We start from the raw sequence: 27,607 nt of genomic DNA on the forward strand, positions 1-27,607 counted from the left end.
TTGCAAAAGCCGGAACATAAGGATCCCCTGTTGGTGGTCCCAGTGTCTGTCTTGGCAGCTTGCCAGGAGCCCAAGGGATGCACTTAATTTTCTTTATTCATTAGCATATTTTTAATCAAATCCATCAAACCACAATGTTTCCACATGTCTCTCCCATGGCAGATGAACAAAAATAGGTCAGTACCCAAATGTACCTTTAACACACTGCAGTACACTCCCGTTCTATAGTTGCAGTTGGAGGACAGCAAATGACTTGTAGTCTGCACCTGGTGAAAACTTGTGATGAAGACTTCGCTTCTTTCCTGAAAGAGGTGAGCACATGGAGTTTGTCCATGATACAAACTGCTTTCCATCCTCTGCCCAGTCAGAGGCAGGAAGAACTGTGTCTGAATCCTCTCCAACTTGAAACTAAGTTTACAGCATTTGTTTAATAGCGAATAATCAAGCAGGTGCAATGTCCAGGGCTGAATTCCCTGGCCCTAATGAAGTTCCAAGACTGCTTACACCTAGTTTAATAACAGGCTTTTTACATTCTTGTCACCTGTAACCTACCTTCATATACCTCATGCTGCCAACCCATCTCTAGCCAGGCAAGGAAAATGTTGCAGTGTTGAGATCATGTTCACACTTGCAGCTGAGACGTGTCTTGCCTTGTTTCTTATCTTTGAATTGTTCATAACAAGAGCTAAGTAAAAATTACTCTTCATGTTTTTTACATGAGCTTTCAAAGTTGGTTCTGGGTGGGGTGAATATTGCATCAACACCAAGTTAAAACTTATCTTTTGTTCTTCTTTTTTGGAAAGAAATGGGGATATAGATTCCAGGGAAAGTCTTCCTTATGAGACACAAATCGGGTAAAGTCAAAGGTATTAAATAGGTTTGGAGTTTTTGAAGTATAATTCTATGACAAAGGGATGTGTGCTTTACATTGTTTCTTTTTTCCAGGACTTCAAATTTAAAAATTTGATGAACACATATCCTAAATGTAGAAATTGGAGTGGACTTGTAGCTGTTCCTAGCTGCAGAAAAGCTAGGGAAGTGAAAGGTGAAAAGCTCTGCAGCCCCACCTTTCCTGGTAACCCCTTCCTGCTGACAGCACCATCACCCCAGACAGGCTGCAGCAAGTGACGCATGCACAGAGGAAGCTCTGCTGCTGGCAGAGTCTCCCTTTCAGTCATCACAGGCTCCTTTGCGGTTCCTCTTGTTTTGGGAAGTAACCAAGGGGTGAGCGTAGGAAAGGTGTCTTAGCAAGGCTGTTAATTTGGCTTCTCAGTTAAAGGAGTTGGGCACTTCCTGCTGGGAAGGCCGTTTGCAGGTATTTGTGCCAGAAGCCCAAAAAGAGACTGTAAGCTCTAAAGGCTGGAAGTCCATAGTAAGAAGATGAAGTTTTCTCTGATGTGCACCAGGTGCTCTCTGCTAAATAACAAAACATCGCAGTCATGGGGCTGGGGAGCTATTTACTCCTGCCTTGTTGCATGCTTGTAATTTTTCACAGCAGCAGTCCCATGTTATGGGCAAATACTCTATCAATTTATTTTTCTGTTCATTCAGCTCTTCCACTTCTGCTCTAAGTACTGTCTGCCTTGACAGCTACCAACCACTTGGTTACTTTCAAGTCTTAATAGAGACAGTTAATAGTTTGCCTTGTCTAAATCCACCTTTACTTGCCCCTGTATTCTTTTATTGTCCTTTAACCATTATTGTTAAACAAGCTCAGCCTTGCTACCTAGACAGAAAATAAGTTGCAGCAGGACTAATTTTGCTACAGGCTTGATTCTGCAAGTTCATGCCTTGTCACTTCGAGAGGGAAGAGAGTCACTTGGCACATTTACCTTGTGATCTCTCTCCTCTCCTGTAGTACCTGCTTTGTGGGCAGACCTGGGTCTGTACAGAATTTATTGTGCAGTGGTTTGGACTCTGGGGGAGCTGCCTCTAACTCTTCCTTTGTGGAGTGCTAGCATGGCAACGACAGTGATGTTTTAGTTTGGGGGAAGCAGGCTTAGAGAAGGTCTTGGGCATCACTGGGGAGTGTCACAATGCCAGTTTTTGGCAGCCACCACAAATCTTTGCCTTTTGAAGTGATGTTTCCTGAGCCATGCTCTACCTCAAAATGGCAGCCACCAAAACCAAGAGGCTGCTCCTCTGCCTGGGCAAGCCATGGGCAACACAGCCTCTTAAATCTACCTTGCTTGGGGGCTGAGAATCCCTTGGGCTTCACAATTTAGGCTCTCTGTTGGCTTTTTTCCAGGAACACAGCGTGGGTCCATTCATGCAAGGGAAAGGCAGGGTGGTTGGCAGCACAGCAGTGTTTTGTATACACTATGCTCAGCGCTCAAAAGGCTAGTGCTGAACATGGGGAATTTCACATGGCTCAATTCCCTTCTGCCCCGGGGAATGTGTATGTCTCCTCTCCCAGCAGAGTGCACTTACCAGGGTATACTTGGTGCCAGGGAGGGGACTGCCTCCATCCACTTAAAGCTGGTCTCATGTGAATTAGCTAGTTCCAAATGTTTTGGCTACCAGGGTGAGAAGAAGAGAGGCTTGGGCTTGTGGTTCTCTGATCTGTCTATTTACAGAGTTGTGGGTTCCTGCTCCCTTTTGGTCACGCACTGACTCAACTGGAGGCTTGGGGAGTGCTCCTGTCCCAGCACCACCTCATGGCCTGCTCCTTCCAAGAAGACTTGAGCTGTCTCTCATACTCCCTGGGACTCTGTCAGGCAGAAAAGAAGACTGAGCCCAGCTCTTCTTCATGAACTGTTGGGCTACTGACTAAATTAAGGTATGAATAAAAATAGCCTACGCCCATATCCTCCACCCACCTTGAGCTCTTTTAGAAACAGGGAAGAAAAAAAAAAATTACATTTATTGCTGCATTTTTGGACACCTGATCTGGAAGGTGGGCAGACTGAAAACACCTGCTGCACTGAGTCCTTAGGGAAGAAAGTCAGAGATGTTCATCTAGTCATTGTAAGGGACTGAAGTCCGAGATGGATGCTGCAGGATTTACAAGGTTCAGAGGCCTTTGGTTTGCCACTAAAGCCAGTGACAGGCACCTGGGCATCGTAAATATATCATGGAAGTCACTACCACATCAGATGCTCAAGGTTTCTTTGCATTTTGCTATGACACAAGTGACTTAACATAAAAAGTCAATTAATGGAGGTAGGAATTCAGCATCAGTTAAAACCACACATTTCACAAATTTCAAGTTGCTCTAGCAGAAGCTGAAGACAGAAGTCTTCTGTCTCCTTGAACTTTGTCCTGACCTACATGCACAACATGACTTTTACTGGGAGTGACAGGGAGTGGACATCTAACAAACATTTCCCCAAAGTTAAAATCTGTGCAACAGCCTTATTTCTCATGATATTTGTTCCAGCAGTTCACCAGACTGTGGTCAATTTACTTAGCTGCTGTCCAGGAAATACGGGTAAATAGCATGCAATCATAGTGATGATATTAAACAAAAGCACCTTTCCAGTGTGACTGCACACCGTTGGCAGTGCACATTTTGTGGTAGGGGAAATGCCTATGACCCGAGGAACATCTGAAGCTGAATGAAGCAAGAGCCCTTAGAAATGCAGTCTGAGCCATCATACCTGATGCTCAGTTTTTATGGCATTATGAAGAGACTATCTTTATCACACACACACACAAAATATAGGGGTACTGTGATGCCTAAACAACTGGTTATCTTAAATTTTCTCTAACCCTGACATCTGGAAAAAGCTGTGGCTGTACATAGCATCTATTGCTAATTTTTTATGCAGTTCTAGCACCTCTCACCCTGAAGGACCAGACCCCTTGAACTCTGGCCTGTGACCACCTTCCCATTCGCCCCGAAAGACCACAGTAAATGAGGCCGTCTTAGAGAAGTCCAGCTGTGTGATAGCAGCTGCTGCCTTATGCTCCCCTAAAGGGAAAGTGGGGCCTGTTTTGGGGTGTGATGGGACCAAATGGATGCAGGCCTTGCATTTTCTCTCAGTGCCCTTCACTGTTCTTGTAGAGGTGGCCCTGCAGAAGAGGGTCCCAAAGGATGCAGCAGCCAAGTACAGCATCTGATGGAGTGAAAATATGTGCACAATTCAGAGCAAGTACCAATTTACAATAACCTTTAGTAAAGAGGAACTGTGGAGAATAAAACAACTAATTGGGTCTGTGTCAGGGTGCTTTAGTACCAATGATAAAATTTGGCCAAAGAAATGAAGCTCACACCTTTCTGTTGCACACAAATAAACCAATATTTCCTAGGGATCTTTCACAACCAGTATTGGTGAGGATTTATCACACATAATGTCCAAACCTGAATGCACCTGGCCCCGGTATGGGATCCTTAGTGATTGTTTTTTGGGGTTTGGGTGGTTTTTTTAATATTCCATTTTCAGCTGGAAATTACTGATGTGACCAAAGTCCGATTCCTTTCAGCAGTTTCTCCCTTCCTCCCCCCACCTTTTCGCACTCCCTGAGGTCTGACCATCTGGAAATCCTCCTCCACCTCTTCATCATGTGTGAATTTCCACCTAGGGCTGAAAGTGTCACTGTACTAAAGTGTGATGCATTAACACATTGAGGCAGAAAGCAGAGGGGAGTTGGGGATTATAACACTTCATGACCCACTCCGCAGTTGCTCTATGATTTAATCATCTTTATCAGCTTGTATCCTTTTCTTTGTATCCCATATTTTCCCTGTATCCTTTATTAAAAATTTCCATAATTAAAAAAACCCTACGCTCTACACAAACACGTAGAGTGCAGAATCTTATATTGAAACTAGGATTGACTGAAAAAGGCAAATGTCTCAAGGAAAACATGCCTCACTCAAGAAATCTGGGGGACCTAGATCCTTCTTTCATAATGAAGCTGAATAATTATCCATATCTCTTATTGAAAACTTGGGTTTCTTCCTCCCAACTCTCATGCATACGATATGAAAAATATATATGTGTATCTTAAATATAAGTAGTAATAATGTTGTACAGAAATGAAACATACTCTGCAAACCAGGTACTGTGTTGGTTCATACTTTTGGTAGAGTGAAATGGAAAATTCACTAGTTTGGAAGTCAGTTAGCTGCCTTGCCTTCTTCTAACTAAATAGTGAGGCTTATTATGCTTCAAATAAATATATATATGTATTTTGTGGCTTGGTTGCTGTAATCATCTTGGATGTAATAATGTTACTAGCCTCAGGGCTATATTTATTAAGATTTTAATTTAAAATCTTTCTGTCCTTCAGCATTTAAACAGAGGAAAACCCCATGTGGAGTAGCCAAAAAAAAAAAAGTTCATCCTTTTCTTTTTCATGCATTCCCCTCCCCTAGGCCCTCTCTCTCATCTTTTAAGCAAAAAACCCTAGAACAACACACTTTCCTGTTGCAGCTCTGCACCCTGCTAACACTTCAGTACCTGTGTAGGTTTTTTAGACCCAATGTCTGCTTAACATAATCTATGTGCTTCTGGTCTTGCCATCTCTGAAGCAGTGGTTTGATTTCTTATCCTGGTATAATAGTATCAGTATATTTCACAGTAATATTTATTCTTAATAATGTTCTTGCTAAGGATCTCAACCACAGCTGTAAACACTGAGGGGACAAGGCTGTTACTCAGAAACGGCAAAGGGCTGTGGAGAAATTTTAGGGTTATTCTTTATTAATAAGCTCCTCCACTTCTGAGAAGATCATGGCAGGGAAATAAGAGAACAAGAAGACCTGCTTGTAGCCTGGAAAGTGAAAAAGCTGTCACAGTGTAAGTGCTTTTTCACATGTTTTGGAAGAAATGGCAGAGGTTAGCACCCAAGTTGTACAGCGTTTGCAGCCTGTTTTGTTTTAATCCCACAGCATACCCAGGCACTGACTTATGACTGATAGATACTGAGCAGGGCAGAATGTGATTCAGAAATTTTTGTTAATAACCTTCTCCTGTGATTTAGTGTGGCAGCAGAGGACCTTTCTTGGAGCCAATGTCCACGCAGCAAATGTGGTGGGTGAGAGGTCTGAACATTCTGGCTCGAGGCCTGCAGTGGCTATATAGCCCTGGGCAGATGAGCATGAGCCGTGTGGGGCAGCTCTCAGCTGAGATAAATCCATAGAGCTCCACTCACTGTGACGGTGCTGCTGTTCTGCCCCACTGGAAGAGCCTCCTTGCCTCAACTGGGGCACTTTGGTGCTCTTACAGCAGTGCTTCAATCCTGGCTCCAGCAGAGATTCAACCATATCACAATCATCTTTCAAATCTCACTCTGACATTCTTTTGCAAACAGCCGAACTGCACAACAGTTTTGGTTTAATATAATAAGATTCATGGAAACAAAACCGTGCAATTTAACTATGAACAGATTGAAAATTACTTTTGACATACAGCACCAAGGCCATGCTGTTCGTGTCAAGATCCATGGAAAAGATGAATTCTTGTATGCCTCTTTTCTTTATTTCAAAGCAACTTACAGAGAACTGAATGCTGTCATCCTAACTTACAGCTAGTGAAAATGGGGTAAAGAGAGAGAAATTCAGGCCTAAGCCCAGGACTTGTGGCCACAGCCTCTCCACGGGAAGTAAATGTAGATACTTCCTCTACATTGTGCTACTTTACTGTGAAAAATAAAAAAAATAAAGTAGCTTATGTTCAGGTACTCAAGGAGCACTAGTGATTGTCTGTTGTGACGTGACTCATGTACTCCATTTCTCTTACTGCATCCCAAGCTACCAGCCATTTTTTGCTTCTGAGCTTCATTTAAAATTGGTGGGAAGCATCTCCATCTTGTCACCAGTCCCTGATAATCACTGCTTTTCTCAGGACAGCTGATTTTAACATTGCTCCATTGTAAAGTTCATTTTCTAGATCTATCAGATACATCAGTCATGGGTGGATGTACAGAAGAAAAGCACCCGTGGATTTCTAAATGCACTGCCTCAGTAAGTAGCGTTCAAATTACAAAAAGTCAGGTTTTAACTATTTTGTTTACCACTTAAATGCAGATTTTATTTTTAACCACTTTGCTACTTTGCAAGCCTTTTGGTGTGAACTTAAACAAACATGAAAATCATGTTCTTTACAGTATGTTAAAAGTGCTTATATGTTAAAAGTGCTCACCACAAAGCAGACACTTCTTTGTTGGGCAACCAGCACAGCTTTTTCATGTTCTCTGTGTGTCCTTACCCGCCCCAACCTATTTAGGTCAATACAAGCAACTTCAGAGGAAGTTACTGCATGGTTATAAGGCTACGGCTTTGGACTGCAGAGGACACACTGTGCAAGGAAAACAAGAATACTCTGGGCCGTCAACAAGCAGCGGAAAGCTCTTGAATAGCACAGGGGATATCCACCCGATGGTGTTTGGTCCCTTTACTCTGGAGATTGGAGCAGATCCCTGCAGTCAGCCCTTTTGGCAAAGGGACATTGCTGTGTGTGGGGACCTGCCTGAGGCAGGGACCTGACTGCACCGCACCACGGGCACGAAATTCAGCCACGCTTCCTTCCCCACAGTGAACCTGGGGCTCGGCTGCAAACCTTCCCAGAGCGTGGAGGGGTCCCTGAAGAGCATCAATCAGTCAACACATTGCCCACGAAGCATGGCAAGGTAGCCGAGGTGAGGGGAGTGGGACTCCAGCCGCGCTGAACAGGTGCAGTGGGAGCAGGAGGCTGAGGCTGTAAGTATATCCCTGCCACCCTGTCCTGCTGTCTCCCCCATGTTCCCCATCCTGCCTGACACTTGTGCTGAAAGTTGGCATTCAATATGTGCTCTTCAAAACCTGTTGAGGGCTCTACTGTATTTCTCTGTGACTCATCTTTCAGATTTTCATTGTACCTGCTTTAGACGAAGAGTTCCCAGTTTGGTCAGGTCTTTTATTTCTGTCTGCTAAACCCCTCTTTTTCCAAGTGCTGTTCAGAGTAAGACCAGTTCTTTTAGAGAGCAAATCTCTGTTAACAAAAAGTTTTCTATTAAAGAAGCACAGGCAGGAGCAAAGAAGCCAGATTAACCTCTTAGTGTTTTTATTTTTTCATGAGTTACATCTTACATCTACCTTTGGGAGTTCAGAAAACGTCTAGATCATTCAGAATGGCATTTACCTATCTGATTTTCAATAGGACTTTAATTTTACACAGAATTATGCTGGTTTTGAAACATCCACTTTCTTTGTCACAGTTGTTCAAGAAGTAATTTTGTGTAGTGAGGAATGAGTCTGATTACGGATACATAATTTCATCTGAAGCTAAAGAATGTAATGAATACAAATTCCAGATAGAGCACAGCACTCCCAGCCTGCCCCTGTATCCCTGTGTCTCAGTTTCTCTGTATTTCCTGCAAGATGACAATGGCCACCTTGTAAAAAGCTCTTTCAGATATGAGGCAGAAATATATACTTCAAGGTCTAGCCTTGAAACTTCTGTGGGATAGCAATGCTCTTCTGAAGTGCCATTTAAAACAGATTGCGTTTCACTACGTGCAAAAATCCCCCATATAGATGCAGCTATATGAGCAAAAAAAAAAGTGTTTTTGCCAGTATAGCCTATTTTATTTGGAAAACGCTTGCAGAAAAAGATGCTTGTGCTAGTAAAACTTGTATTTGCTGGTTATCAAAGGGGAAGCATTTCTAGTGCAAACCAGGCCTCTCATATGTGAAGCTTTTGTTCAGTTCAGCCATCATGACAGTACAGAAAATCCTACCTCAAAGGGATTAATAAGATTACCTAATAGATATTATTAATGGTTTAAGAGCATAGAAGGTGCTTTAGCTAAAGGTGAAGGGCTAGATCCTTCGCTAATGTAAATTGTTCATGGTCCCACTGAGGGCATGGTGGAAACACAGGGCACTGAGGGAGCTTCCTTGTGTCATTGCTGCCTGCTCAGTTTCTAGCTCAGGGCTGCACTGACTGGGCTCTCCAAGAGTGGCTTGTGCATCCTTACCCCTGAGAAAATGTGCATAAGCAAATATCTAGGTTAGAAAGAAAGAAAGAGTTGTATCTAGGAAGACCCTGTTTGAGCAGGGACGTGGGATCAGATGACCCCACGGGTGGTCCCTTCCAACCTGACCTGTTCCATGATTCTGCAGCAGTTGGATGTCCCAGGAACATGCCAATTTACACTGCCTGAGGATGTCAGTTTATACTGTTTTCATTATACTAGTAGCTTTTTATAGGCATAAGATTCCAGTCATGAGACTTGATGATTCTATAGAAAATGCCCTCCGACGCTGTACTTTCTCACAGCAGGGCTCCCTGGCTAATCGTGTGCTTGCCCATCAAGCACAAATCCCAGCCATTTCCTTCCAAGTTTTCTCCTGCATTTAATGTATGGAAAAGCATGACCCTGAATCAGATGAATAGCAGCCGGTTTGAGAAGGTGTGTGTGAAAATGTATCCTCACGCAGATGAGCTCAGAACAAATAGAATAGAGAGGAGGAGGGGAAGAGAGCAGAGTGGGGGGAGTGTGAAGCTACCCTTTCCATGATAGTTCAGCCACTATGTGTAAGCAACAAGTTTATGCCCAAGGGAAAGAAGTGAAAGCCGAGGAAATCTTAAAATTAACAGAGCTTTATGGCTCAATCAATAGGCCATGCTCCCTGAGCAAGATTAGAAATCAGATGGCACATTTCTTTCTGTTAACCCTGTTTGCTCTCGCCGAAGGCTCTTCTGCCTGAAAGCAGCTGAGGTTTGATTAAGTTCTTCTCTAGGAGGAAGCCAGAGAAAGTCCATGTGTGAGAACTGCCTCCAGAATGCTGTGTTGGACACACTTTAAATAACAATAGAGGTTATTAGAGTATTAGTTTGTTAGTAATTGTGAGAGAAGATAAGTCTTCCCAATATTTGAATATGCAAAATGGCTTTGGCTAACTGAGAAAGAGGGAGGAAAAAATCAAAAGCCAAAACATGCCACTACAGTGAGTAACAGGGATAATTAAAAATTCCCATATGTAAAAAAGAAAACCTCTACCTTGTTTTACTGCTGGAAATACTTTCCCAGATTTGTTACCCCCATCAAACTCATGATATTTTCCCTCTTTGGCATTTTCACTGGGGCAATGAAATAGTTTTTTCCAAGGGGAGACGGACCGTGTTTACACCTATTTCTTGTTTGACAGTGACCTCTATGAACCAGTCATCACTGCTCTGCCTGTTGTTTTCTTGTTAGCTCTTTGCTGTCAAATTAATTACTGTGAAGTACTAAGCTTGTTGCATTCACGTGCTCTTATTAGCTCACAGGATGTCAGAGTGATTGGATTTTTAGCATTATTTCTTTTTTTACATTCCAGGCTTTCCATTCAAAACCTGTTACTGGCAGGGAGGAAATACTGTACCTAATTCTCATCAGGGTAGCTCCAGTGATGCTGAGGATTTACAAAGCTGTATATGCAACTAGGCTTTGTTTATATTAAATCCAACATGAACAATTAGATTGGGATTGCAATGTGACTTTGAAGCACAACATGGCATGCCTTTCTTTTGCAGTATAGAACAAGAAAGAAAATATTTATGATGAGAATAGCATTCGTCCCCTCCATTCTTAAATCACAGTAATGAGCTGATCCTCCACTTGACCCTCTTCACACTCCTGAGTTGCTTGTATTAGTGACAGCTAACAGCGCTCATGTGAGTGCAGTCCAGGGATCTATAAGAAGTTTTATTCTTTTCTTCTTCTACAAAATTAAACGAGCAGAAGGGACTTCTTTGCTGTCATGCTTGAAATTTGTGGGTCCTGCATCTGCCCCTTGAAAAGCACCATCTGGCTCGGTGAAAAAGATGAAGGTCTTGAGAGTTGTCTTCATTCCTGAAGGTAGATTTCTCTTTGTCATTAAAAAAAAAAAAAAAAAAAAAAAAAAAGGGGGACTAAGTAGATGGGATTAGAAGGGCCGGTAGCCCCGCTGCCCGGGCAGGAGGCTCAGCCCCAGGTGCTCCTTCGCCCAGCGCAGAGCTCCGGCTCCAGCGCGCACCGCCCGCTGCCCAGCCCCAGCCCCTCGCCTCTGCGGCACCTGACAGCCCGGCCCGCGGAAACCTCCCAACCCCCCACGGCCGGGTCCTCCCGTGCGTCGGAGGGTTCGCCCGGGATGCCGGCTGTCCCCGTCCCGCTGTCCCCGTCCCGCTGTCCCGGTGACCCCGCCCGGCCCCGCCGCCGCTTCCCCGCGCGGCCCAGAGGGGGCGCCCTCGGCCCAGGCTTCCCCGGTGGCGGCGGCGCGCGCGGGCCCCGCGCAGGTGAGCGCGGCCCCGAGGGGGGCCCGGCCCGGGGTGGGGGAGCGGAGCGGCCGCGGTGACACCTCGCCCGTGACACCTCGCCCGTGACACCTCGCCCGTGATGCCTCGGCGCTGCCGCGGCCGCCGATGTGCGCTGGGCTTCTCTCCTCGCCCCCCGTCCCTGGCCGCTCGCCCCCGGGCAGGGCGTCTGGCGGGAGCCGAGTGGGAATCTCTCCGGACCCCTGCGAGGGCTGTCAGAGCCATCCATCCCCTTTGCCTCGGTGCCCGCTCCCCCCCGCCCCCGCCGAAGCCCGGCGCTGCCCCGCGAAGGCGCGCAGGAAATCCCGCTCCCCGGGCGCGGGCAGGGCGGGCGCTGCTGCCGGCTCCGCGCCACGGCTCCGGGAGCGCGGCGGTCCCGTTATTTCCCCTCCCGGCTCCCCTCGGCCGCCGCCCCGGTCCCCCTCCCCCTGCTGCCTCCGACAGGCTCCGCGTCCCTCCTGCCCCACGGAAAACACACAGAATCCCCGGCACCCGCCCCGGCTACCCGGCCCATTCAAACAAACAAACAGAAACCCGCCCCGTCGCAAAGCCAACCGACGGTAAACTTTCTAATGACTTCTTCTTTCAAGTGCTTAAAAGGCAAGGAGCACCGGGGGAGGGGAAGAAGGGGGCATCCATCTCCCACCCGGGGCGGGAGGGGGGGCAAAGCTGCCGCCGCTCGGGGTCTGTCCGTCCGTCCGTCCGTCCTGCCGGACGACGGGACAGGGACGCGAGCCGGTGTGCGGTGGGTGTGTTTGCAGGAACAGGGAGGGAGGGAGGGGACGGGGGGAGTTAAAGAAACAGCATAGTTAATATTTCCACATCAGGAAGTTACTGTAATAGCCCAGGGGGCAAAAGACTTAACTTAATCTCCTAAATAGTGAGGAGCCCATGGCGTCTCTGTTATAGGTTGGAGTTCCCACGTGGTTTTAACTCCTGTATAAAAGTTTCAGTAGAAAGTGCCACAATGTCGTGATTTTGCAGGGGGGAAAAATTAGCAGGAGGAGATCAGAGAAGATAAACGAGGAGCAAGCAGCTTCCCCGAGACCTTTTACTGCGGATCCGAGAGGGAACATCAGACGCGTAAAAAAAGAAAAACAAAAAAACAAAAACAAAAACCAAAAAGCCAAACAAAACAAAAAACCCCAAACAAAACAAAACACAGCGTTCAAGCCAGCACAAGGCGAGCGAAAGATCAAAAAGACGCAGAGAGGGAGACAGATTAACTGGAGCAGCAGCAGCAGCAACAACAACAAAAATCACACTTAAAATAATAATAACAATAATAATAATAAAACCCAAACCACCAACAAGGGAGATATTGTTTAAAAGAGCAAGCGAGGGAGCGAGCCGAAGAGCTGGTCTGACCGAGTGGATCCGTGCAGCTTCTCCTGGGATCGCCGGGATCGCGCCGCTTCCCCGCTCCGCTCCGCGCCGCGCAGCGTGCGCTGCCCTGCCCGCGGCGGGGGTCCCCGGGCTCCGCCACCGCATCCGCGCCGGACTCCGGACCCTCCGCGCTGCTTCGAAAATAAAAGCATCTCGCTAATAATAAGCGGGACGGTGGGGGGAGAAGACTCGCAACAGTGGAGCTGCCAGCCGCGCACCCCCTGGCCGCCGCCCCCTGCTCCCTCCCCAGCTATGCTCCGGGTCAACTTTGATGGCACGTTGAGAAGCAGCGGGCGCTGAAGGGGGACAACCGAGCGGCGCGGAGCCGACCTGCTCAGAGACCTGCACCCACGGATTGTCTTGCGGGGGCGGAGTGGGCGGGGGGGTACAAGTGGCATTTCTCCCCCCCTCCTTCCAGGCTATAAATTGGATTGTATATAAATCTGCTTCGTTTATCTCCCTGACCCCCCTCAATGACGCTGGACTAGAGAGCTCCTCTCCGCGGCCCGCCCGGACCTGCCGAAGCGAGCGATGGACCACGAGCGGCTGCGCCCGGGGATGCCCCTCTGAAGCGACGCGGGGCACCGGGGCAGAGCGGCGCCGCCTCTCCCCTGCTCCCCGGATCCCCTCGCACCTCCGGCTCGCTCCCCGCTCCCCCTCCCTCCTCCCCGGGCTCCGCAGCCACCCCCTCACCTGCTGCCGTCCCCCTCCCCCGTGGAGCCGGGCTCTCTCCGTGCACGCCAAGCCTGTTCCCCCCCCCCCGCCGCCAAGTTCGCCCTCGGTGCCTGCGCGTGCAGCCTCCCCCTCCGCCTCCCCGGCGGCACACGCCGCTTCCCCGGGCGCCCCCTCCCTCCGCCGCGGCTCCCCCCCTGCGCGGAGCGGTTGCGGCCCCCCAGCTTGGCTGCCACCGCCCCCTCCGCGCCGCGGAGCGCTCGGAGCGGCGCTGCCTGCAGACGGGCTCCCTGCGGCGCTCCGGGGCGGCCCCCAGCTCGGCCCCCCGCTCCTCCGCCATGGACGGGGCGGCTCGCCGGGGGGTGCTGGCCGCGCTGCTGGCCTGCGGGCTGCTCCTGCTGGGCGCCGCGGCCACCCCGACCCCGCCGGCCCCCGCCGGCGGCTCCCCGCAGGACACATGCACCTCCTGCGGCTTCCGGCGGCCCGAGGAGCCGGGCAAGGTGGACGGGGATTTCCTGGAGGCGGTGAAGAGGCACATCCTGAGCCGGCTGCAGATGCGGGACCGGCCCAACATCACGCACGCCGTGCCCAAGGCGGCCATGGTCACGGCGCTGCGCAAGCTGCACGCCGGCAAGGTGCGGGAGGACGGCCGCGTGGAGATCCCCAGCCTGGACGGGCAGGCGAGCGCCGGGCCCCCGGCCCACGACCCGGTCTCCGAGATCATCAGCTTCGCCGAGACAGGTGGGCGCCGCCCGGCCGCGCACCCGCGCCCCCCTGCCCTGCCGCGTTCTCCGCCTGTCCTGCCTCGCCCCGTCTGTCATTCCCCCTGCTCGACCCCTGTCAGTCCCCCTGCTTGACCTCTGTCACTCTTCCCTCTCGCCCTGCCTGTCCTCCTGCCCACCTTCTCTTTCCGCCTGCCTGACCCCTGGCAGTTCCCCGGCTGCCCTTGCCTGGCCCCCTGTGCACCCTGCCTGTCCTTCTGCCTGGTACAGGCACCTGGCAGCCCAGCTCACCCGCTTGCCCTCCGCCTCATTCGCTCTCCCCTCTGCCCCGCACCGTCTTGCCCTGGCCCTGCCCGCGCCTTCCTGTCCTCCCTGCTTGTGCCCCTGTGCCCAGGATTCTCCCCGGGTTGTGCCTTGCAACTCCCCTCTCTTGTCCCTCCATCCCTCCGCAGCCTCTGTGCCCCCGGCTCTCCTCCGGCCGTCCTTCCAGCTGTACTGGGGCTTGTCGCCGTCCCTGCGTGTCCCACTGTCCCTCCTCTGCCTGTCCCGCTCCGTCTCTTGCATCCCTTGCATCGTCTGTCTGCCCTGCACATTCATCTGGTTCACTGCCTGCAACTGTCTGTTGAGGCTTGCATTTGCCCATCCTCTCTTTCCATTTGTTTCCCATTTATTTAGCTTTCATTTGCAGTATTGGCCTTATCTGTTGTCCACTGCATGCAGTGTCCTACCAAGTGTGTTTGTTTCCTCTCTGTCTGTCAGTCCGTTTACTAACTGCCCTCCATCCCCACAGTACCAGCCATCTCAGTCCAGCCATTGCAGTTATGTGTCACCGAATCCCTTCAGCACAGCTTTCCAGTAGTTTAACCACTGTCCCTGTGAACTTTGCACATCTGGCTGGAACACCATCACTCTGCAAATTACCTCTCTCCTGTCTATCTGCCCATCTTTCCTTTCCTTCATCGCTCTATCGCTCAGTTCATTTTTTTCTCTCTATCTTCTTGTGGCATCTATATATCATTTGTCCACAAAATAAATCTCTTTCTATCCTGTATGCTGCCCACTCATCTTCTTTATCTACCCTCCCACTTACCAAAGGCATATACATTTACAGTATCTATGGGATCTGTTGCATTATACATATGCTTGTTATATTCACATACAAAATTTATGAGCGCACACAATCTCACACAACACAAGTGATGTGGATCGGTGCAGCAGCACCGTACTGTTCTTTTTCTGTCACTGTCGCCACAGTTTACGAAAAAGCCCTGTATTTACTAACATGAGAAAGGTTTTCTTAGTGTACATTTTGGGGGTTATTATTTTTTAATAGGATGTTGTTGGGAGATCGGGGGTGGGCTTGTACTTTCATTTGGTATTCAGTCAGTCGTTGTCTTTTGTAACACCTCCAAAATTGACTTTATGTAAAATGTAGACAAACACAGTGAAAATTTTTGTCACTGAACTATTACAAGGTACTGAATGGGCTCTGGAGGCACATTTGAAAGGCATCTAGGGTAACAAATGAAGACACCGACTACGCAAAAAATCCCATTCAGAGATTGACAAAAATGCTAAAGATTCTTAGGGAAGGAAAAGGCAGGAAAAAAAAAATCTACATTTAGCTTTGTACAGACGGAAGCAAAATCGATAAGGGCAGATGAGAAAATGCCTTTCTAGCAATAATTTTAAATAGCAATTGGGATGCTTTGATTCAGGGACCAGAATTACGGTCTCCGCCATAAAGGCCGGCACATTTGTCACCTACGCCAAATTTAGTTAGGACTTACAGTACAAAAATTGCAGGAAGGCTGCTGGTATTTCTGAAATATTTCATGCAGCAGGCTCTTCTGTTTACAAATAAGGGGTTATGTCAGACATTTGGTGACATTTGGTTTTCTGTGGCAATTTCTATCCTTTAATTCTGGTGTTGCTGAAAAGCGTATTGAGAACAGCCAATAACGGCGTTACAGCGGGAACAACCGCTTCATTGCCTTGCTCGCATGGGAGTTCATCATTTCGGGGAGAAAAGGCAGAGATTGAAATGATTAATAATAGCAGATATACTACCAGACTAAGTGGGGGTTAGCTTGATCTGTTGGACAAGCAGGCACATTACTGAAATATTTTCCGTTCTGTCTTGTGAGTCCTCTCCTTTAAACCGCAACGAGAATATGTGCAAATCGAAACAAAATCCCTGGTTTGGCAGTGGTGTTTTAGTGGTTATTGAAAGAGCTCTCCCCATGAGAATTGGCAGGTAGCTGAAAGTTAAAACTATTCTTAAACTGATGAGATAGCAGAGTCCTAGTCCTAGTGCCGGTCTTTTTCAAGGTGCTGCTGTAGCATCTTTTAATCTGGCTTTCTGGAAAAAACATATTCTGGAAAGCTCTTATTGATGTCTGTGGATCTGACACATCCGACTACAGCCTGATGTTGAAGGTTGCTGTGGGAAGTCCCCTTTTCAATTAATTCTGATTGCAAATTGGGGATATCTGATGCAGTGAATGCCTTCTGACTGGCACAGCTCCGTCGCCGTTCGCTCGATCTGCTGTGCTCTAGCGTTGTCCCTGCATCCAGAAAAGCACATAAGCTAACATTTCCTTTTTGACTTAATCTTGCTGATCTCTCCTTATCTTGCAGACGATCTGGCCTCATCTAGAGTCCGCCTCTATTTCTTCATCTCGAATGAAGGGAACCAGAACTTGTTTGTCGTTCAAGCCAGCCTGTGGCTTTACTTGAAGCTGCTTCCATATGTCTTAGAGAAAGGCAGCAGGCGAAAAGTAAGAGTCAAAGTCTATTTCCAAGACCCGGACACTAGCAACAAGTGGAATGTGGTTGAAAAGAAAGTCGATCTCAAAAGAAGTGGTTGGCACACTTTTCCCATGACAGAGGCGATCCAGGCTCTGTTTGAGAGAGGAGAAAGGAGACTGAACTTGGATGTTCAATGTGAGGGCTGTGAAGAGTATTCAGTGCTGCCAATTTATGTGGACCCCGGGGAGGAATCCCACCGGCCTTTTTTAGTGGTGCAAGCCCGCCTCGCCGATAACAAACACAGGATCCGGAAAAGAGGCCTGGAGTGCGATGGCAGGACCAATCTATGTTGCAGGCAACAGTTTTACATTGACTTTAGACTCATTGGGTGGAATGACTGGATCATAGCACCATCAGGTTACTATGGGAATTACTGTGAAGGGAGCTGCCCGGCCTACTTGGCCGGTGTCCCGGGGTCGGCTTCCTCCTTTCACACCGCTGTCGTGAATCAGTACCGAATGCGGGGGCTGAACCCGGGCACCGTGAACTCCTGTTGCATTCCAACCAAACTTAGCACAATGTCAATGCTGTACTTTGATGATGAATACAACATTGTGAAAAGGGACGTTCCCAATATGATTGTGGAAGAATGTGGTTGTGCTTGATTTAAGGTGTGTTTTGGGGGGGGAGAGAGACAGAGGGAGAGAGAGAGAGAAACATTCCCGTACAAGATGGTGTTGGAGGAAGTTTCACTGTGTATCCAGGCATCAGTGTTGGAAAGTCACTGTGGAAAAGTTTGACGACAAAAAAAAAAAAAAAGAAAAAAATAATCATTTCACTTTGGTGTCAGGACAGTGGCAGTTTGTGGATCATGGACACTTATATATTCTATCACTTATAAGTTAATGCTATGAAATATCTTAAAGACACACACACACACACACACACACACACACACGAAATGTGGGCACGCACACAAACACGCGCTCATACACACAGACACACACACACACACACACGAGGCAGCTCAGAAAAGGGACATGAGCACAGAAAGTCAGTGACCAGTGACGACGGACCTAAATGCCTGCCAGTACGAGTGAACGGCTGAGCAGCTGTTTCCCCGCCTGCCGGCAAAGCCAGACCGAAATGAGCTCCCTTTGCTCAGGCAAAAGCACAGACTGTGAGAACACAACGTATTCTTGCACGCAGGTGTCAAAATGACCAAACTTAGAAAATTGAAAAAAACAAAAAAGAAATAAAAAAAGTCGACTGTCACCTCTTAGGTCTAACAGGAAGCTGTAGGACACCTGCCTTGGGAGGCAGTCACTTCCTCTTAATTTAAATTTATCTAAACATAAACATCACAGATACCCGCTTCTTCCTACAGCACTTCCAGCAAGGAATCTTGTGGTTCTGTCGGGGAGAGAGAGAGAGAAAAGGGGACAGACATGTGAGAACTGCTGTATTTCTAACACCTGGCCGTTGTGGAGTCACTAGCTGGGCTGGTGTGATCCGATGCTTTCACTGCCCACTAACATCCCATGGTTGGCTACACCTGCCGTGTCTTGGAAAAGGGAATCGATACCATATCTGGACTGTGTTGACTGTTGGCATCTCTCACTGTTCGAAGAGCAAAAAGTCAAAAGTTGCAATCTGTGTTCTTCAGTGGGGGACTCGGCAGGGCTGCGTCACGTGGGGACGAGCAAACAAGCAGTGGCCACCACGGCTAAACCAATGAACCCTAAAGAGGAGTGACAGCGACAGAGAGGAGACGTTCTGGGAAATGCAGTGTGTTTAATAACAGGCGAGGAACATTTTTACAAGTCTTGGAAAGGAGGAGAGAGGAGAGTGCTTTCAATTTCCTTACCAGGAGGTGTCAAGGATGGCCATAAAGATCAGAAAATAATGATACAGCATAGCACTTGCAAACTGCTTGAATGCACGTATAATAGCACTTGCAAATTTCAATGCCTTGAAAAGTGGTACTTGATAGTGCACTTATCTTTGCTCACTATCTAGGTAAACAGGTGCCGCATGAGCTATGCAATTTAAAGTGTTGACCCATACTAGACAAAACTGGACTTATGATATGACTTTTTTATATTTTTTTATACTTGAAATTAAATCTTTTGCTTCTTTTTTAAAGCGAATGATTGCTTTTAATGTTTGCACTGATTTAGTTGCATGATTAGTCAAAAACTGCCATTTGAAAAAAAATGTTATTTTTATAGCAGCAAAAAATGAATACAGTTAAATGTATTATACATAAATTTTGGAACCAAAGAGGCCAACATATTAGTTATAATTTTTATGAGATGGCAAAGCCATCATATATCATGTAGTCATACTGAGCAATCCCTCACGAGGCCTACCAATTGTTTCAGGGTACAAAATGGATTCTGTTTGTTCTATTCAGTGTCTTTTCTATACCATACGCACATGGAATGTAGAGTGAAAAAAAAAAGTGACTATTGTAGAATACATTACAATATGTGCATCCTTTAAATCCAGTTTTTATGTTTATTTAATAAAGTTCCTTTTAGGTTCTGTTCCATAATAATTTAAACCAAACAATTTTCACTTAGATTTGCTGTTGAAGTATTTTACATTTGTGTACAGTTTAAATAAATAAAAAAGATTGAAAACTGGATGTGCTTTTTTTTTTTTTTTTTCCTTTTTCAGTGTGTAACATCTGGAGGAACCGCTTACTTTCGGGACTGAATAGGCTGCAGACGGTGAACTGTCGCATTAGACCGTAGTCATATTAGTCATTGCAGAAAGCCTTGTCTGAGAGCTCAGCTGCGATCCTAAAAATGTTACACTCCGGTTTTATTGCTGTCTATACATGTAAGCATCTGCTTCTTTCTCTCTGCAGCAGTGCAGGGGCTCTGGGTGCAGGAACGGTGCTGTTCCGCATACCTGCAGGTCATTTACAGCAAGTTCCTGGTTCACCTGCTGTGTAAGAATGTAACTTCTTCTCTGGGTCACTCCCTGACTGCTTAGAAGAAGTAAAAAAAGTTATGTGGAAAGCACTTCCAGGAAAAAAAGACCAATAGTAAGTTTGATTTCCCCCCCCCCCCAAAACTAGCTGACACTAAGAAAAGGGTTTTTTTTTCTTTTTAGTAAAATATCTCCCTTTGACTAACAAGCCCTCAAAAATGTTGAGAAATAATCAAGTACTCAGCTGCACATATATCCAGATATTGATTTAATTGATCTTCACAGATAAATTCTTCCTCCTGGAGACCTGAGCAAATGCCAGCTGAAGCTGACAGAAGGACCTTTGTTGACTTAGCAAATGTTAGCTCTGACCCTGAAACCTGGAAAGTGTTGAAGAAGCAAGATCATGCAGCTAAGGATGGGTTCTAGTTACAATTCACATTCAGGTGTAGCTCTGCCCAGCTCTCCTCACAGGAGAGGGGTTAAACACAGGCCTGGGGTTAAACGGGAGACCTGGAAGAATAATTTGCTGTGACTGTGTCAACAATCTGCTTCTCAGAACTTTGTCCTCCAGATCAAATTTTTGGAATATCTCACAGCTTTCTCACCACCTCAAGCTGCACATTGATTGTTAAAGCCACTAACCACTCACTGTTGCTGCTCCACCTCTCATCAGCCTTCTCTCTGGTTTTCATTCAGCTGTGCTACTGATGAGTTCAATAAACTCCCCTTGAAATCAGTGGCTAATACCCATCCCTTCACTCTGAAGGCATGTTTGCCCTAATATGACACTTATTAGAAATAATACTGGGCAGCCCTTTAGAAAATGAGCTATATTAAGCAATCTTGCCCATTGAAATGCAGGGCCCTGGAGACTGGCTCCAGTTAGGTTTCGTTCTTAATTGAAAGTGTTTATTTCCTGGGGTCAAAGCCAAACCCTGCATTGGACATTGGGACTCCTGTGATCAGGAGGAGACCAGGGTGTCTCGGTGAGGGATTTGAACCTGCAGCCCTGGGGAACAGGGAACTGCTGGCAGCCAGGATGCTTTGAGCTTGGGCTGGCCGGGAGCGAGGGGCAGGAACAAGCTGTGCTCTGCATCCTGCTGCAAACCCACAAGCAAGCTTGGGATCCTGAACTCTTTCACAGAGGCCATCAAAAAGCACCCCTTTTCTTGGTAAAAGCCTTTCCCAGTTTTCTTCCCCGTCCCTGCCTTCTCTGCTCCTCAGTTTTTAGCTAGAGTCATGGTGTTTATGGGACAGAAACAGAAATGCAAGGAAAAGCATGAATATCAGGATAGTGTGAGGGGCATCATCTGGGAGTGGGAAGAGCTGGATCATAGTCCAGGCTCCCAGGCCTTTTTATTTTGTTTGAAAGACATTGTAGAAATTGATGTGAACTGAACATGCTTGGAGTTTTCTGCAGCATGGAGTCACTTGCTGCTCTGGGCATTCTACAAACAGTGAGGTGTTCTTTATCCTGGTGCTGACAGCAACCTGTCACACAGATTTCTAAGGCTAAAATGAAATAAAATAGTCTTCAATTTTGTGGGACCAATCTGAGGCAGTTTGGGCTTGATTTTTGAGAGATGTGACAAAGCTACTGCTCTTGCCAGCTTTTTACAGGGGAGTGCAGGAATTCCGCTTTGTGCAGCTTCCACCTCCTGCATTTTTTGAAATCAGGAAAAATGAAAAATGAGATGCCCAGGCCTGATGGCTGCTTTTCAAAAATTTGGGGGTTTCCCCATCTGTCATTCCCATCCTTATAAAACTGAGCATCCAGTTTCATTGCTTTATGCCAGGTTAGGTACTCTACCTAAAAAAACAGCTGGGTCACATCCATACCCCCCACCCAAAGGTGACTTGGTGACTCTCTCTTGTTTTTGATAGGCTTTGAACTCGAATCTGTGAATGCTAAATCAGTGTCCCCTATCATGTGACAGAATTAATCTCTGGAGCTGGAGAATCTTCACCCTTTAATATATTCTAGCACAGGCAAAACCCCATCCCGGACCTCCCGCTGTGGTTAATGAGGATGGTGTGAACAGGGTGACTGTCACGATGTGATGCAACAGAGCACTTGTCGGATTAACTCTGCATACATCACATATTTCCACACGCAATAGACACCTGCTCCAAAACTGCCAGCTCTCACCTTCTTTGCTTTGTCACTTGTGAGAAATGAACTCAGCAGCTGAAAATTAGTTACTGCACTTGCCCTGCCATCGGAGAAGAGGGAAACCCCTCACTGAACACATCCTTCACAAGGATAATTTTTGTATGGAGTGGTTTCTACAGGGAAGGGTGGGAGAACATTTTGCAAAATGCATCAGAAATACAAATTTCTGTCTAAGAGGAGGGTCTGTTTCAGTTAATGCTGATGGCAGTCTACAGTAACTCCCCTAAAGTCCGCAGATTTAATTCAGGCTAGCTACCATATGAGTAAAGATACACATAAATCCGGTTTTCTGGAATTCCTGACTGGGCCCAGCTCATTCTCAGTTCTCAGTATTTATTAAAAAAGTATTTTTTCCTTTAGAATTATCAGCTAAAAGTTTTAGCAAAACCCACACATACTGGGTGACAGATCAGAACAGGAGTAGAAGACATCTAACTTTGTCATGAATCTCCCTACATACACTGGAATTTGGCCAGGAATTAGCAATCTGCATCAGTACAAAACGCCCCAGTAGCTTTCATTTGCTTGCCCAGTCAGTAACCTTGAACTAAAAGCTGGATTTACGTGCCTGCTTGTAACAGAAGGGGCCAATTTTATTTGGGTAACTTCATTGATTTCAAGGGAATTGTTTCTGATTTGTACTAGAATAAGTGGGAGCAGATTTAGGTTCTTTAATGTTCTTCCAGTTTAGCTCTTGGAATAACTTATATTTCATTATTATGTGTTTATGTAATTAGTGCAATTATATCAAATTATATAATTGGTACAATTACTTGGACTCATGTAACCACTGCATATAGCATTCCATGTTTTAAAATCTTTTACTCTGAAAAAAAAAAAAAAGCAGTCAATATTACATGAGAATCTTAATTTGTTTTTAAATTCCAGTATCAAATTTAGGGCCTGACCACATGCAAGGAACTTCTGGTTCACATCAGTGGAATCTCTGAGCAGGAAGCTTGCAGCCTTCACCATAGATATTGCATTTTTAATCTGATTTGGCCAATTCTATTCAACAGAGGCCCTCCTGGAATGTGTGCAGCTCTCACCAACTTTCCTTGTACAAAACAGAGACGTCAAGCTTTTACACACACACATACCCCATATGACCTGAGAGATCTTGAAGCCATCAGAGCCCTGAGATACATGTACAGCTTCTTTATATTTGATCAGATTTACTGTCTTTGTGATCTGCCATTGAGAATTTTAAACCGATATTTTATTAAATTCATAGACTCCCACTTTTTGGTCATCGAAACTGTTTTGTCTCCCCCCCTTCCGCTCCCCCCCCAATAATTTGCTTTCAGGCTACATTGTTGTGAAAGCTTGCAAGTAGAGGGTTCTGCTGCATCTGCTGTGGGCAGAGGGAGGTTATTCTGCCCCTGTAACTCCACTCTGGTGAGACCCTACCTGGAGTCTGCATCCAGCTCTGGAGCCCCCAGCATAAGAAGGACACGGACTTGTTCAAGAGTCCCGAGGAGGGTCACAAAAATGATCAGAGGGCTGGAGCAGCTTTTCTGTGAAGACAGACTGAGAGCGCTGGGGCTGTTCAGGCTGCAGAAGAGAAGAAGTGCCTAAAAGGGCCTACAAGAGACCTGGAGGGGGACTTTTTACAAGAGCATGTGGTGATAGCCAAGGAGTGATGGCTTTAAACTGAATGAGGATAGGCTTAGGTTAGCTGTAAGGTACAAACTCTTTATTGGGAGGGTGGGGAGGTACTGAAACAGGTTGTCCAGTGATGTTGTGGATGCCTCATCCCTGGAAGTGTTCAAGGCCAGACTGATGGGACTTTGAGCAGCCTGGTCTAGGGGAAGACCCCATATCAGAGGGGTTGGCACTAAATGATCTTTAAGGTCCCTTTCAAACCAAACCATTCTTTGAGTCTATGAAGTCAAAGTAAGCACAGGAAAAAAAAGGTAAGAAAGAAACTGATTTGATTTCCCTAGGTCAGAGCAAGGAAGCTGCAGGGTGAGAGCTCTGATTGATAACCTGATGGGCCTCTCCTCAGAAAAGATAAGTCCTCCCAGGTGCTGTGCATCTGGAGTTCTGCCCTGGCCCATGTGCAATCATTGAACCCAGCTGCCAGGGCACAGACCCCAGGGGAGGCACTGCTCTACCTAAGGACATCTCCACAGAGTCTGTGTGCTACTGCTCTTTCTCATTTTGGACCTGCTTTTGGAGAGGGTTCACCTCTCTGTGCTCTCCTGCAGTCTGGCCTTTGAAATCAGGCTACAGCACAGCCATTTTAGGGCTGCAGCTCGTGCTGCCTCACTGCCTTCCTCCAGCTGGTAAGTGCGCTCAATGCCTGTTATTTTTATCTTGAGCTTTTGCTTTGTTTTTGAGGATAATTACACATTATTGCTGCAATATGTTATAATAAGTGCTATGAAGATGACTATTGTATCCAAGGCGAAAGAAGATGTGGCTGGGGAGAAAACTTAAACCTATGTGTCAGCAAAACAAACACGCTGTGTTTGGGCTGTGTCAGTCAAGTGGTACCAAAGTGGCGTTTAGGTTTTGCCCAAGACGAGGCTGCTGGACTGATCTGGCCCCTCTTCACTTTGTTGGCTGGAGTGGCTCGTGCCCATTTCCACAGAGGAGTTTGTGAGGAGCTGAGGAAGAGCTGCAGCAGCCATAGCTGAGCTCCTCACCCGGGGATGGGGGAGCTGGTCCTGGGCAGTGCAGCAGGAGTGAGGTAGGAGAGCTGGGTGCTGAAGGCAGTGTCCATTTGAGGATAAAGGGTTATAAATAATACTGCATCTGGCTCCTGTGAGCTGAGGCAGACTGGGCTCTTGGACTTTTGGACCCCTATGTGCCATATCCTATTCACTATATCCTCTGTAATCTCATTTGGCCTGGTTTTGGGTCAGGTTTTGGAACTGATCCTCAGCTGTTGGGACTCCAAGGTTATAAAAAATAATTCAGGACCTTTATAAATTAAGGCCTTGGGCTCTTGTGAAAGGAAACAAACAATGTTATCTGTCTTAATGAGAGTTGTGTATGTGTATTTTGTATCCAATTGTATGCATTATCTTTAGCAGTGATACTTCATAAGACCATATAATTTATGAGGTGGTTATCAGTGACTCATAAGTATTTATTTATGTCTTATATGCATTGTGTATGTTTGGCTTGATCAGGGTGGCATGTTTGCATGGGTGAGCACCATTTCACCTGTAAATACACAGACAAGAAACACAAGGCTTTATCTAAGCAAATTGTCTTCTGCCATGTTAATGCCTTGGTAATAAAATTTATTTTGGGGGATCCTGATGAGAGATTGGAGGTAATACAGTGTAGCTGCTGATTATTTTGAGTAGATTTCTTGTCTCTTGTGTGCTTCATCCTTGGTAAGTAAGTTGTCTTGCATTCAGCATGAGGTATGTAGGTGCCCTTGTGATGGCTGAAGAGAGGCAGCCTGTTCTCAGATGTGGCTCTGCTCCAGCCTGCTCCACATCCAAGAGAGTGTAGCAAACCACTTTTGCTCAACTCATGTTTTGAAATTGTTCAGAAACTGGTTTGGTCTTTAGCACAGTTTGGAGCAACCTTGAGGCTGCCTTTAGAACAGCTGCCAGGGGTCCCCAGTGTAAAAACTGAGAAGGCTGGAATACCATAGTGTCCTCACCACATGCCTTGTATTTGCCTGTGCTTCCTATACTGGGAGCTTTTGGGTGGCACTTGGGTGGAGTGGAACCCATCTCTGCTGAGTGTTTCTTATTAAGTACGTGATAGGCACAGAGATGCAGGATTTAAACCAGCTCTGTTTCTGTTAGCTGTGCACCACAGTGGTAGAATCACTATGTTAACAGTGCGTGACAATGAATCAAGCCCTATATTTCATTTTATGGGTGGGTTCCACTTACTTTGTTCTCATTTTCTCCTCCCCTCCTTTTGACAATTTAGACATGTGCATTTTGGAGAACATTGCTTCCAGACTGTATCCCCTTGAATGGAGTTACTGCATCAAACAGGGAAAGTAATGCTGCGTTTAAGTTCTACCCTAAATGAAAGCTTTTCCTACTTTGCATGCTGCAAATAGACTTTTAATTATGGGGAGCACATGCTGTAAGTGCACTCCAGGATTTGATTCTATCCTTTGTCTGTTAAGCTCCTGGCTGTGCCAGCTCTTAGAGTAATCTTTTTCTTCAGCATCACCAGTTGCCGTCCATAGTTAGCAGATAAAGTAACAAAAGGAATGGCAAACCAGTCCTTGTGCTGATGGCTACCAGTTTGCTGGTAGACTTTCTTGAGGTGATATTGAATGTTAAAACAATTCAGATGTGCTCTGTGATTTGCTGGGTTTAAAAATCTGTTGATGTAAATGTAGGGCCAGATTCAGTTATTCACATCTGTGGAAAGCAGATTCAAAATCCTACCAAATTGGAATTCCCCAGTCAATTACAGTCAAAAGCACACTGCAAGACTGTACAGAGCAAAGCCTGTAGTACTTTTGGTACAATATCAGAGCCTTAGCTGAAGCTGCTATTACTCCATGAGTTTCTGTTCAGTTACACCCATTTGTACCAGGTGTGAGTTTATCCTGTTGGCTTCTAGACAAACCCCTTGCTTTAGATCAGTCAGCAGTCAGGCTCCTGGTGCTCTGTGTATTTCTGTAGCTGGTGATAGCTATTGTTCTTTTCTGCAGTATGTTCGTGGCATCAGGCATTATGACTCATGTCATAACACCATTGTTAGCCATTTGTTTAATAATACAGCATCCGTGTTGTGTCACTCTAGCAATGTTCTTAATTCTTTCTATTATTAACATCTGTTTTGAAGTGTTTATACTTGTAATTTAGATTTTCAAATTCTCACTGGATATAAGCTGATGCAAGAGGAGAACGTTCATAAACACATCTAAAAGAATCTGACACTTTATTGGCCATACCTGATCAGAAAACTTAGAAGTGTATTTGTTTAGGATTTTTATGGTTTGCAGTAAATGGTATTGCAGGTTTCTTCAGCACCTAGAAAGGAAAATGCCAGTGCTACTTTTTTTTTGGTTTTGGTTTTTTACTCTTGTGGGACTAGTTGGATTTTAATTAATTGTTAATGGTGTCTTTTAATTTGACAAAGCAGATGCTGTAAAAAAGGGTAGCTTGCCTTTTTCAAGTTGGGCAAATGACTAATTTGTTAGGGTGGTGGCTTTTTTAGACAGGGCTATATCTACATCCCATCTATAGATCTTTGAAGCTGTGCATCCCTGGCACTGTGCAGAATGTGAAGAACCTCCTAGAGTCCTTCCTTTCTGTGTACTGGCAAAAGAGTGGAGCAAGATCCAGCAAATATTTGGGCAGCAGATCTTCTGTTGAAGCTGTTGGAGTAGAAATGCTTAGTCTATAAACAATTTGGGGTCAGGGAACTTCTGAACAGTTCTTTGTTGCTGTTGTTCTGTTGTTGTTTTGGTTTGTTTTTTTTTTTCTCTGACTGGCTTAGCTTCTGGCGATGTTGTCATACAATGACAACTCAGAGGTGTCTTTTGGAAAACAGAAAAGTTCTGGAACATAAATGTAGCTCTCTTCTATTCTGCTGGGATGTCTGCAGTGACCCTTTATTGGGGCTCTGAGTAAATCTTACCATAATTGATAGAAACAGCTTTAAAAGAAAAGCAAAACAGATCATGAAGAAAAGAAAGAGCTGATAAAGCTTCTAGCATCAAGAGTGTGCATGTTGAAACACTCTCTAATTATATATTTATCCAATCCAGTTAATACTACAGAGCTTGCAAAAAAAGCCCCATAATTAGGGGTTATGAA

General features: G+C 46.2%; 1 protein-coding gene across 1 annotated transcript; it reads left to right on the plus strand.

Moving 5' to 3' along the window:
- Positions 1-13,519: 13,519 nt before the first annotated feature.
- On the plus strand, positions 13,520-19,383 carry INHBB (inhibin subunit beta B). The gene is made up of 2 exons (XM_014871741.2): positions 13,520-14,003; positions 16,625-19,383. Exons 1-2 carry the CDS (start codon positions 13,601-13,603, stop codon positions 17,398-17,400), a joined length of 1,179 nt encoding a protein of 392 aa, XP_014727227.1. The 5' UTR covers positions 13,520-13,600; the 3' UTR covers positions 17,401-19,383.
- The last annotated feature ends 8,224 nt before the right edge of the window (positions 19,384-27,607 follow it).

Source organism: Sturnus vulgaris, chromosome 7 (genome assembly GCF_052056855.1).
Source record: "Sturnus vulgaris isolate bStuVul1 chromosome 7, bStuVul1.hap1, whole genome shotgun sequence".
Taxonomy (NCBI): domain Eukaryota; kingdom Metazoa; phylum Chordata; class Aves; order Passeriformes; family Sturnidae; genus Sturnus; species Sturnus vulgaris.

Coding starts and splice junctions, on each gene's coding strand:
- INHBB (XM_014871741.2), top strand. CDS start 13,601: ATGGACGGGGCGGCTCGCCGGGGGGTGCTGGCCGCGCTGCTGGCCTGC. Junction 14,004..16,624: donor CATCAGCTTCGCCGAGACAG/GTGGGCGCCGCC, acceptor CTTATCTTGCAG/ACGATCTGGCCTCATCTAGA.